The sequence below is a fragment of the Oryzias melastigma genome, linkage group LG21, assembly GCF_002922805.2.
Source record: "Oryzias melastigma strain HK-1 linkage group LG21, ASM292280v2, whole genome shotgun sequence".
NCBI lineage: Eukaryota > Metazoa > Chordata > Actinopteri > Beloniformes > Adrianichthyidae > Oryzias > Oryzias melastigma.
Window position 1 is genome coordinate 1102918 of NC_050532.1, and position 13015 is coordinate 1115932.

Below are 13015 nucleotides of genomic sequence, written 5' to 3' on the forward strand. Positions count from 1 at the left end.
ACAAAGGTAATTTTCAAAATAAAAGTTCAGTTTTACTGCAGTCGGATGATTTCAAACTGACATCTATGAGAAGTTTGATGCTTCAGCTGAGGAGCACATGCAGTAAAACTCTGCTTTGGTTATCAGAGCGGTTAGTCTTCCTCAACAAGCCGCGATGCGCCTCCCTCTAACTGCCAGCATCTGCACCTCATCCCCTCGGCTGATTTAAGTGGGAGGCTGGAACGTTTTCCATAAAGATCTGTGTTAATTAGCGAGCTTCTCTTTGACACGACGCGGAGCTTTGTAAAAACGGAGTTTAAATGTTTTCCTCTGCCTCCCCCTGCTCTGGGATTTGCATCGCCCACTCCTTCGCTATTCACACTTTTTAATTGCTCCCTAAACAAAAGACGCAGCACAAACACAACAGGCCCCTTCGTGGCCGCCTGTACGCACAAGTGCACAAACATATGCGCTCGCGCCGCACGCCAGCAATCCTGACCGTCTGGCGGCCACTGCAGAGGGGGGAGTCAATGACGGCCAGCAGCAGACGCCAGAGACCCCCGTGCAGCTCCGTGGAAGAACTCAAGAGCAGCTTTAACGGCTGGTTGTTCCAGCAGATCTGTAATGAGCATTTCTTCATAAAAGCTGCTCTGCTGAAGAAAGTTGATCCTGAAGGAAAGAAACTACAGCTGAGCAGCCCCTCCTCTGAGAAGCAGGAATCACCTCAACACATCATTCTGACAAAAGTCTTACTCCAAATTTTGCCTCAGTTTTTAAACTCTAGTTGTGTCTTGAGCCCCCCCTAGAGGGCAGAAGGGTTAATGCAGCTAGAAAAGTGAGGAAAGCGCTTCAGGAAGCAGTCAGCTCATCTCTGCTCATGGTGTGTCCGTTCAGTCACCTCTTTGGCTCGTTGTACTGCATCACTGGGGGGCGTTCGGATCTGCGGGGAGGACTTGGTGTTGATCTTATCGTAGAGCTGAAACGACAGAAAGAAAGAGTCAAGACAATCAGCTTTATGCTGCAGCATCCCAGCGACTCCGAGCTGTTGATGGCTGCACTTCAGTCCACCTTAAAGGGCCTATATCATGCTTTTCTTAAGACTCTCAGAGTCAACTATATCCATATCAAATCAAATCAAACTTTATTTGTATAGTACTTTTCAAAAGTCTGTTTCACTCAAAGTGCTTACATAAAACCTAATCAATGTTTTTAAAAAAGAATAAGAGATTACTCAAGGATGAACCAAAACAATGCCCTGAACCCCGGGAAGCGACGAGGAAGTGACGAAGAAGTGATGAGAAAACGAATAGGAAGCGACGCGGAACCAACGAGGAAGCGACGTGGAAGCGAAGAGGAATCGATGAGGAAACGACAAGGGGTCAACGAGGAGTCGACGAGAAAGCGACGCGGAACCAACGAGGAAGTGAAGAGGAAGCAAGGAGAAAGCGACGAGGAAGCGTTGCTGAAGCGAAGAGGAAGCGAAGAGGAAGTGAGGAGAAAGCGACGAGGAGTCGACGAGGAAGCGACGCGAAAGAAACAAGGAAGTGAGGAGGAAGCGAAGAGGAAGCGACAACAAAGTCAGGAGAAAACAAGCAGGAAGCGACGCGGAAGCGAAGAGGAAGCGTTGCTGAAGCGAAGAGGAAGCGACGAGGAAGTGAGGAGGAAGCGACGAGTAGTCGACGAAAAAGCTATGCGGAAGCAACGAGGAAAGGGGGAGGAAGCGACGCGGAAGCGACAAGGAGTCGACGAGAAGGTGACGTGGAAGCGAGGAGGAAGTGAGGCGGAAGCGAAGAGGAAGCATTGCTGAAGCGAAGAGGAAGTGACGAGGAAGTGAGGAGGAAGTAAGGAGGAGTCGACGAGGAAGCGACGCGGAAGCAAAGAGGAAGCGTTGCTGAAGCGAAGAGGAAGCGACGAGGAAGTGAGGAGGAAGCGACGAAGAGTCGACGAGGAAGCGACAAGGAAGCGTTGCGGAAAGTAAAGGTTTTTTTTTGTATTTGCCATCATGGGTAAATTAATAACCTAAAAATATCCCCCCTCGTTTCTGCTAAGAAGAAGCAAGCAGTTAGTAGATCCACACTTCTTTAATTTTGAAAAATGGTTCAAAATAATGTTCTTTACAGTTTTAGAGCAGCAGGTGCTGGAACAGTTTCCTAAAACAGATCCCATCAGGGCTGAGATTCCAAACGCTGCTTTGGAGAGGAAAGAAACTCAAACAAAAACAACAGCTGCAGCTCAAACGAAAGCTTCCTTCCTGCTGCAGCTTCAGTAATCATTCCACCTTAATTCGACCTGCTGTTCAGCACTGAGAAAACAGGCTAATGTGCACAACAGAAGGACAAGCAAAGGCTTGTGTCCGGCGGTTCAATGGGAGCCGGCTCTCCTCTGTCCTCGCTCTGACAGCAGCCGCTCTGTTAACCATGTTATGAACCACATGACTCGCTGGTGTTTCATGGGCTAAACCAGAAGCTAGTTTGTTTTTTTAGCTTTGTTGATATTATGAAATTAAACACTCTAGTCTCCAAAATTGGACAAATGGAAGGAACAACATGCAGGTTTGTTATTAAAACAGATCAGGATAAGAGCTGACAACTATCGGTTATTAAAAAATATCTCCTTTATTGAAAATTAGATGAAGCTAAATGATTACGTTCATAAATCCTCCAATCACGTTGTCTTGGAATTCTAATTCCACAGTAGTTCTATGTCTGTTGCACTGACTGTAAATAAGAACTGGACCAAGTGAGTGTAATGTCACTCACAGAAGACAACTTACTCGCAAATCCAACCAAACTAAGTCAATTCAGTCACCATGCTGGAACTAGAAATTGTCATTGAACTGTGATTGGTCCAAGCTGGTCTGAGTCAACGTTTCTATGGCAACCACTAGGGCTGGGTATCGATAATAAATGCCAGAATCAATTCAATTCAATTCAGATTTTTTCGGTTCTTTTGATTCACTCAATTAAATTTAACCAATTCAATTTTGAGTTTACACATTTGGACACATTTGTTTAGAAATACATGAATAATGCTCATTTTTTCACAAAAAACTGACTATTTGGTCCATGATGCAGCTTGTTGTCACGGTGACATGGAACGCAGAGAGCCTGAAGCGTTACAGACCTCAGCTGCAGCGGTAAAGAGTTGTTGTTTTAAAAAGAAAAAAACTGAAAAATTAGAAATTTTTTTTCTTCTTTTTCTGAAGTTAAGCCTTTAGTGGGCAGCTAGAACATAAACGGATCTATTGAGATTTGATCAATTCAAATCGATTAATCGATTTTATCAACCCCGCCTTAGCAACCACTCTCACCAATCAGAGTAAAAAGAACAATAAGAACGGTTATTCTGACAGATAGAATGACTGAGTAACAGCTTTTTATTCTCAATAGGAGTCTATGGGATTTTGGCTGCTAGGAGCCAGCAGGTACTTCCTGTTTGGAATGCCAGGGGGTTACTCTGTCCAGTTCTCTATATTTAGTCAATAGTCTGTTGTAAAGTTAAGATAGTTGACTAAAGTTCCTTGTGTAAGAAGCTGTTAACTCATCAGGCTCCAGTTCTGTGTTTACAAACCAGCCTCAGGTGTTGGTCCCTTAAGTTATCCTCAAGAACCAGAATCCATCATCATCGAAACACAACAAATGTCACAAAAATACAAACTGACGACATCATGTTGTGCTTTTTTTCCCTTAACCCCAGAACATTATTGCCAGCTGATTTGCAGCACAGCTGTGGGGAAAACTTCTTCAAAGCCTCCACTGCAACAAGTCAGCTACAGAAGTGCGCCCCACACGTGCAGCGGAGCCCAACAGACACATTGAGGAGGGCCTCTGTGTCGCGGTGGAGAGCAACATCAAGTGAAGAAAAGGAGTGTTGTCAGCTCTGGCTGTCGACGAAAACAAACCAACAACCATCAAAAAGCATAGGCAGCATCTGCATCTGCTGACGTGCACCGACTCTAAAACAGGACAAATGAGGGATTGGAACTACAAACCCTGAGAAGGAGATATGTCCCATTTTGAGTAACCTCCTTTGGGTCTTTTTTTGTTTGGGATCGTAGATCTGACTGTAGCATTTTTAAAGAGGCCCTACCATGAAAATTTTACTGTTCATTCCTCACTATAAAGAACCCCAATGCATCATTTTGATCCGTTCATGCATTTAAGAGTAATCCTCTAAAAACCTCCACTGTCTGCAGCAGTCCCTCCCATACCCACGAAAACGAGCGGGTGGAAACGTGCTGATGTAACACCTCCCTCCAGGAAGAGTCTGCTCTGACAGCACCGCCCCCAACACTCAATTTCTCCACTGAGCTAGTGATGATCAGCAGAAAACTTTCATTTTAGGTGCAGAATACCGTATATCTCCATGTTGTCTCCTGTATTCACTAAATTCCAGCTCAAACTGGTGTTTGTTACTTTAGACGTGGTGCTCATTTCAGACACAGGGACAGTTGGAAAGGATTGTAAATCAATGAAAGAGCATTTTGATGTTAGCTTTGATTATTTTATCAAGAACTCTGAGAAACCAATGATTGAATGTATTGATCACAGTCAATAAACATTGGAGAATTAGCTAAAAGAGTCTTTGGTGAACTGGAAGGAGAAAGAATCAGGATTTTGGAGGAAGTTCTGTCCATGAAGATCTTCACTTCCTCGTCCAGCTGACATCCGGATCAGAACCATACGGCTGGACATTACCCAGATTGATGGATGTTTTCATGTAGCAGCATGAAGATTTATGCTAGAGAGACACAGAGCTATCATAATCAGACGGGGGAGTGTCTGGGGCGGGGCTACTCAGCTCCAAAAGCCACGCCCCCTCAGAGAAGATTTTGGAAAAAAAAATTATTTTTAAGACATTTGGGTTGTAGGATTTTGGTTAAAACTTCATTATCATAATTTAAACACTACTGGGAACATCTTTTAATAAAAAAATTGTCATAAGCGCATTTCAAAGAATTGTGATTAAGATCACATTCCTGGAAGTTTGTTGTTTCAAACTGTTGCACAAAACTCTTATTTTGAAACAGCAAAAAGATATTTTTGATTTCTAAGCCAAGAGGGAAAGTTTAGGTTTTCCTGTCTCTTTTCCCCGGTTAAAATTAAAACAGTAATTTGGTATTTGGTTTAAGCCTAAACATGCATGCCGCCTGTCCTCAAACACAAACACCAGGAGGAAGCACAGGAAGAAGACTCACTCACCGAACAGACAGCAAGCATTTGTCAGACTAACACCAACCGAGCGCTAACCACTGCTCCATCAACTCTGTGTGGTAAACACCTCTGAGCTCGGCGGAGGCTGCAGCCGGCGAGTGGCACCGACGCCCCACAACTGACACCATTGTTTCCTGTGAGGCTCCTCCTCGCAGACTTCAGCGGGGGGGTGTGAACGTGAAGCTGAGATAGAGACTTTTGCAGCCGGCAGCAATCCCATGAACCCTCAACAGAACTCACACTGCGGTCCTCAGACGCCACAAACCTCAACTGCTCAGCCAGAAAATCAGGATTTCTCCAACTAGGATAAATACTTTTTCCTGCTTCCCCTCCCCAATGCTGAGGCACTCTCTCCTGCTAGCTTACAGCCCCTCACATCTCCAACCAATACTACAGTACAACAGAAATGGTGAGCAATATCAGAGTCATCCAAGTCACGCCGCTGATCTCCTTCACAATCTACTGGAATGATCCTGTTAACGGTTGAAAAGTTACACTAAATCAAAGAACATAAACACTGGAGCTCTGGTGTTGAACTCTCAAAGTAAAAAAAAAAATGAGTAAAATGAAAACAGAAGATCTGATTGCAAAGAAGATTTATAAGACTCTGGTGAGCTGCATGCATCTGTGGTAGACACATCTACAGAGGAGATAGATAGACAAGATTGTCAGCAGCCAATCAGGACACAGTGTGCTGCAGAAAGAGAGAGAAAAAAAAGCACAAAAAATCCACAAAACAGCAAAGCAATCTTCTGCATCTCGATTGGCCGTTTACCTCATCAATCAATCTTCATGTCTGTACAGAATGAGTTAAGCTTACAAGGGTTGTATAAATCTACAATCACAATCAAAGAAAGTACATTTAAATAAAACTGGACTCATTTTTTTAACTTTAAGAGTTTAAACAAGGGTGAAAATGTCTGTCTGAGAAAACATATAAATAGTGTAGGGAAGAGTTTTACAACCTGAAGACATTTGTAATCCTATTTCATGGATTTCATTTATTTCATGTTAAAGACGTTTTTGCAAAAACTTTAAATAATTCTAAAAGAACTACAGAAGCCGAAAAACGTCCTGCCCTACTTCTTTTTTTATCTCTTTCTCGTGATAACGAGATCATCTTGTCATAATGAGAAAACCAAGTTTGTTTTTTAATCTATTTTTTATTTATTAGTGCATATATGCTCTTTAAATGTCCCCCTCCCTTTATTTTCCCAAACCCCTGAACAAACAGGTTGGTTGAGAGAACTCAGGGTGTTTCTGCATGGTGCGTTCACTGACCTCCAGACATAAAATGAAGAAGTTTATCAGAGAAAATGTCAAACACCAAAACTGACCCTCATAAAATCCACTGATTAAAAAGTGTCAACATTTTCTCTGAAAAACTGCTTTGATTTGCTGCGAATTGTATAAAAATAACAAAAGGATAGTAGTAGACTCAGTTGGGCCGAGTGGCTGTTTGGGTCCGGTAATGTCCGGAGCTCAGTGAACGCACCATGCGCAGATTCTCGTCAGCCCTGAATTCTGTCAATCAACAAATCTAACAGGTCAAAAATAAAATAGGAAAATATATATTTCTTTGTGAATTCATTTTACTTCCGTTTTTTTTCTTTACCATATTTTAAAGTAATAATCTAATATGTACAATAAGCATTTTCTTTCCCTTTTAAACCAAACTTTTTACAAAAACCTAAACTTTTTCAGTATGTAATGTGCATATTTTCATGAAGCAGTAGAAGAGGTTGTGCACGTCTGCATCAGCTTGAAGATGGCTGATAAGAGACTTTCCGCTTTGTAAAGTACGTCAGAAATTAATGGTAAGAAAAAAAAAATCAGGAAGAAGGTCAAGTATCTGTTTTAGATCGATTGCAAATCAAACATTAATTTTTTTTTACTTAACTCTCTAAGCAAGATGAAGAGAATCAAGGGTGTCAGAAATATGTTTAATATTTTATGTTTGATCTTTTAGATTTCTATTTAATGCCAAAAGTTAGAAAAAAAAAGAAAAATTGGCCAAATTCCTGCAAAAGGTGGGTTAGTTTGGACTCAGAAACAAAAGCTGAGTAAACAAAGTGGTTAGGGCTGATGTCCTGCTCCAATGAGTACACAGTTCCTCCACCGAGCAAAGACTCCTGCTGCTGCTGCTGCTGCTGCTGCTTTTTTGTAGACGTGAGACACTTACGTCCAGCAGAGTGTGCAGATGCTGGTCCTGGAAAACGCTGTGCAGAAAGTCCAGATCCTTCTCGCTGCAGTCGGTCAGCGCGTGGATCTCCTCTAGACTATCCAACACCTGAGACACGGCGCCTGCAAAACACACGCGCACGCACGGGCGAGTCAGACCGAGCGTCCTCCATCAGAACTAAAGACACACTAAACACAAAAACATGAACAGTTGTTTGAGACCTCACTGAAAAGTCTGACCCAAACATCTTAATGTGATCCTAAAGCTAATGGTCGCTCAGTAAGTGCTCTAATAAAAGAGACGAGGGTAGAAAACAAAACAAAATACTTGATTTCCATTTAAGGACACATTCTAACCATATTTGGATCTATTGTAAAATTGTTCCCAGTGGTCTCTTGATTAAATTAGCAATGAGCCTTTGTATTAGCAACACTCTAGTCTTTTTAGACTCCACTAAAATCTATTACACTTTTTTTTAAAGATTATTTGACATTTAGCTGTTATATTTGCATTGTGTTTGCCCCTTTGGCTGGTTTGGTATCTATTGTGGATTTATCATTAGGCTAACATGTTAGCAACATGCTCACACTTTGGCTATTTTGGCATTTACTGAAGTTTATAGTCGAAATTGGTTATTATCTAATATGTTAGCAACATGCTAGCTGTTTTGGCTAATTTGACATCTACTTAAATTTTGGGGGCTATTTTGAAGTTTAGTTAACATTTTAGCTACATGCTAGCTCTTTTTTGGGACATTTTTGACATCTACTGAGATGTTTGGGGTTATTTTGGAGCTTAGCTAACATTTTAACGACAAGCTAGCTGTTTTGGCTATTTTGGCATTGACTGAGGTTTTTTAGGCTATTTTGTAGTTTAGCTCATAATTTTGCAACATGCTAGCTTTTTTTGGCTAATATGGCAGAATAATTTAGCATTTAGGGAATATTTAAGCAAGCCTTCAGCTTCAGCGTCTTCAATTATCAGCTATCAGCTCCAGCGTTTTTAGTCATCAGTTTTAGTATTTCAGCGATCAGCTCACACTAGCATAATCACCACTAATGCTATATATCTAGTTATGATTATGTTGCTTATTAGCCATAATCAAAAGCATCTGTGTTGTTTTTTTAAGACATACTTTCTGCTGGAGTTAATAAAAAATTCGCCAAAGTTGTAAGTGAGACTGTCGGAACAGAAGCTAGCCCCGCCCATTTCCTCATCATTCTTTTGTTTACACTCTCTATGCTAGCTTATAACACCTCACAAGCCTTAGTGTAGCAAAAAAAGCTAACACTAATATCAAAGCTAGTTTTTAAGTTTTTAATTTTAAACTCTTACATCTGTCCTCCATTGTGAGAAAATGAAACAAGAACATGTAAAAACAGTTTTTATTGGAGTGAGTCTTTAAGTTTTACAGTAAGAGAAGTTTAGGGGTGGGACGCCACTGTTTCCTACTGAATCAAACAGGTGGATGGATTGAAGATCCTGTCCTGCATGAAATACTTTTCTCATTTGAAAAACTAAAGAAAAGTTCTTGCTTTATAACTCTAATAAACTGTCAATTATCATCTGTCTGATCGGTTCAGTTAAAAAGAAAAAAAATCACCTCCAAAACCTTTTTGACAAAGCACCAGAGGAGTTTTTCTGAACAAGAATCTGACGTTCAGCCAGAGCAATTTGACCAGAAATCAAAAGTGCAAATAAAGAAAGAGACGCCTCAATAAATCAGAATCTGTCAGGGTATGAATGACAGGATTGAGGTTTTGAAAGTTTCCAGAAACAGACTTTGGCGCTAACGACACAGGAAGAACAATCAGATACCTACGTTCTGCTGCTAGCAGTCCTAGCAGGAGCGAAGCATTAACAGAGACAGTAGAAACAGTCAGTGAGTCACATAACATAAAAACATTATGAGAACAGTCAGCTGTGGTCCTCCTCCGCCCCTCACAGAGGACAAACGTTCTAGACAAGCTGTGAAACGGGGCGTGGCACCTGAAGAGGAGGGGTCATCAGAGAAGTCGTGGAGCTCCTCTGGGGGGTCTCCATAGAACGAGTTAAACTTGTGGCTGGACACGGCGGCCAGCACCGCCCCCTGGAAGATCATTAAAAACGGCGGGCGTCAGTTCATCAAACCCAAACTGGACGATCAGAGACGCGTCAAGCAGACTCACCTTCAGCTTCCGCCTGGCGTTGAACTTCCTCAGCTGCTCCACCGTCTCCGGCAGGTGGATTTTGTAGGCGTAGCGGTCCCTCTCCTGCAGAAAACAAACAGCCGACAGGCTTAGAGGTGATTTCACTGTTTATGTAAAGAAGAACAGAAGAGAGAACAAACACAGCAGAGTGACTGAGAGGAGGCCAAAATGACTTTGACTGAGACGAGAAAGAGGGAAGCCACACTCGGGAGGAAAACATTCAACTGCTTCATTAAAACTCGCCACAGGGCACAGCAGAGCCCAGATTCTGGAAACGCTGGGACAGTTGTGTAATGGAAGAGATTGAAAACAAACCAAAACAATTCAATCATTAAAGGTCCTCTGAGGGACTGAGCTCTCAGAGTCCTGCAGTGAAGACGAGATGGTTGTTTGGTTGGATTTCTCTGAAATTAGACAAAGCAGTTTTCTTTTAAATCTGACTGATTTGTCTGACAGCTCCTGGAAGAAGTCCAAGAGGAGTCAAGAAATCCCAAAGAAGACAGAATGACTGAAATCGCATGACTAGCAGCTCCTCTTGTTCCTTCTTATTCTATAAGGAAAAATCCAAGGAAAAAGTCAAAACTTTCATGACTTTTCCAAAAACAGAAGCAGAATTTACACTCCTGTACTGTTGAGAAATAAACTAGGATTTAGCAGTGTGCAGATTGAGGCGTGCCTCAACATGGGCGGGGTTAAACGTGTTGAGCTCCACCCATTAAATGTGATTCATCTCTATCACCACAATTACCATGGTTTCTTCTTCGCATTTGACAAATTTCCACGGACAATATGTCACCCACCGGTTTCGGGAGTAAAGCCTAAGATGGTTAAATTAAGGTTTGACATGAAAATTTTTTAATAATTTGGGAGAAGATTAGGCATTTTGATTTGACTATATGTACACTCTTGCTTTAGAAATGGTCGAAAAGCAAAAATAAAAAAAAAGCTGAAAATTTGGAATGCTAACCTACCACTGCTAACACGCTAACATACAGTGGGCAGAGCTCAAACCCTTTAACCCCGCCCAAATTATATATGTGTGTTTGTGTGCGTATATTAAAAACAAAGAAACAAACAATCAAACAAAATATATATATATATATCAGGGCCGGGAATTGATTAAAAAAAACAACTAATTGATCACAAAGCTGGAAAAAATTAATTGTGATTTTTCTACTTTTCTTTTTTTATCCAGTTACAGTTTTTGCCAGCCACTTATTATCTCCAAATAATCACCATATGAAATCCCACATAGAATTGTACATCGAGAACACTTATTTTTTTAACCCTTTGGAACTGAGGGTCTGTTTTTGTCTACTTTTAAATCTTCTGAATTTTCAATGGGAAAGACTACCTGTTTGCTAATTTGGTATCATTTTAAACAGCAAACTGCACCTATTTGACACTACCTTTATTTTGTCATTTTTCCATGTTCTATTCACATACTAGACATAAAATCATGCAAAAAAAGAAAATTCCATCTGTAAAAATGGGATTCATGTTACTGTGGAAACCCCAAAAAATGTTTAACAAACTGTTTTTACAACATAGAATGAAAGTTTTAGGTGTAATTTTATAAATATAGAGTAAAATTTGTTAACAAACTAATCAACATGTTTTTGAATGAAAATACAAAAACAAATCCAAAAGTCCCACCACACTGGTCGCTGCAGATAGGGGCTTCTCTCTTTTTCAGCAGATGATGTGTGGAGACTGATGCCATGTTACCTTCAGCCAGGGGTGGTTCAGCGCTTCGTACACGGTGATCCTCTCAGCTGGGTCCAGCATCAGCATGCGCCTCACCAGGTCCTTGGCGCTCTCGGAGATCTGGTTCCACTGGCGAGGATTCATCTGCTTACAGACGTGTTGAGAAGCAAAGACAGGTTTCAGATTTAGGCTAATCAACCAAACAATCACAAACTCTGGAAATATTTTCCTCACTAAAGAGTCCCAGATACAACCTGATTTACTGAATAAATGAGTCCAAATTAAGGAAAAAAGCAACAATTAATCAAATAAAAAACTCCACTCTCTGTTTGTCCTGGGAACATTAACAGATTTTTAAGAAAAACCCTTTAGACTCGATGTGTTCTATTAGTTACTCTCTCAAACTTTTGTACAGTAAATTGTTGAACTCCCACTCTGATGACGATTGTGTTTTTAACATGTTTTTGTGACATTTTTCCGATGATAGAGGACATATATAAAGAAAGTTAATATTAAAATTGCATTTCTGAGTATTTTTTTATTCAAAATGTTGTGATTTTGGAGCAGACAAAAATGCTGTTTGAAAAAAAGCTTATTTGTGGCATTGAAAATTCTGTGGGTGAGACACAAACTCACTGCTACCAGCCCTTGGTAACAGGAAGTGGGGAGGTCGCGGTCGCCAGCAGACCAGCCCACAAGGCCGAGGTGAATTTCTAATAACTACTGCTGCTCTGTAAAACCTTTGTTCTAGAAAACGACAGGTTCTTACATTCTTGGTTGAAAACACAACAGAACAATTTGCAGGATCAGTGACTGACAAATACTTTTTTGACCCACTGTACGTCACTGATGACCTTTAATGACCCCAAATCAAATAAGCATTGGTTCTGTCAACACCTTGTATTTGCCTTTGCAGATGGCATCGAACAGTCGCTCTTTGGTGCCGTAGAAAGGCAGACATCCCGACAGGAGGATGAAGAGGATGACTCCACAGCCCCAAACGTCCACGGGTTTACCGTACGGCTCCCTCTTCACCACCTCAGGAGCCATGAAGTGAGGAGTTCCCACACGACCTGCAGGGGCAGAGGAAGGAGGCAGTCAGTGTGTGAAACCTTTGTAGGGTTTTCATCAGAAAGGGTCTTCCAGGAAGAGTTTAAGAACCATTTCATTCTTATTACATGACTTTAAGCCTAATTTTCTCACAAAATTCAGTATTTTTTTGCAATATAGTGTGTATTCAATCATAAAATACACCGTCAATGATTGGTTTATTTTCAGGCTTATGTCATATATAAGGGGCATAAAAGTACAAGGTGTATTCTGTGAGACTAAAGAGTCAGAGATGAGTCTGTCACAGTAACTCTAGCTTGTTTGTAACGCGCTACACAAGGGGTGGGAAAAGCTTTTTACTCGGGCCACAAAAAAGTTCTAAAATCCGACAGAAGGGCTGAACCAGGAGCAGATTTTTGGCATGTTGTGGCAATTCATCTTTTAAGAGAAAGATAAAACACGGAGATCTGGACAAAAACATGACTTAATCTTGATTAAAAATGACATTTTAGTCTCATTTAGTCTCATTTTCACCAATGGAAATGGTGTCCCTCAGGGAAAAGCTCAAACTCAGGGGATGTGCGTTCATGTGGCATTGGAATAATCAGAAAAATGAATGTCCGACTTGGAAATCTCACATGACTATTGGAAAAAACAAATCTTCAAACACTACATGAATGCAGAATAACTTTCAT

At 41.1% G+C, this 13015-nt stretch overlaps 1 protein-coding gene across 17 annotated transcripts in view; it reads right to left on the bottom strand.

The window, feature by feature from the left end:
• The window catches only part of caska (calcium/calmodulin-dependent serine protein kinase a), a 136334-nt gene that overhangs the window by 27917 nt on the left and 95402 nt on the right, over nt 1-13015 (bottom strand). For 7 of the 17 annotated variants that reach the window (XM_024286018.2, XM_024286025.2, XM_024286021.2 and 4 more), the window contains exons 7-13: nt 12168-12343; nt 11292-11417; nt 9543-9626; nt 9364-9463; nt 9197-9214; nt 7375-7496; nt 878-955 (exon numbers count right to left, since the gene is read on the bottom strand). In XM_024286018.2, coding sequence (XP_024141786.1) covers nt 878-955; nt 7375-7496; nt 9197-9214; nt 9364-9463; nt 9543-9626; nt 11292-11417; nt 12168-12343 — 704 coding nt within the window. The remainder of the gene's footprint in view (nt 1-877; nt 956-7374; nt 7497-9196; nt 9215-9363; nt 9464-9542; nt 9627-11291; nt 11418-12167; nt 12344-13015) is intronic. The other 10 variants (XM_024286026.2, XM_036209816.1, XM_024286023.2 and 7 more) reach the window with 3 other exon arrangements.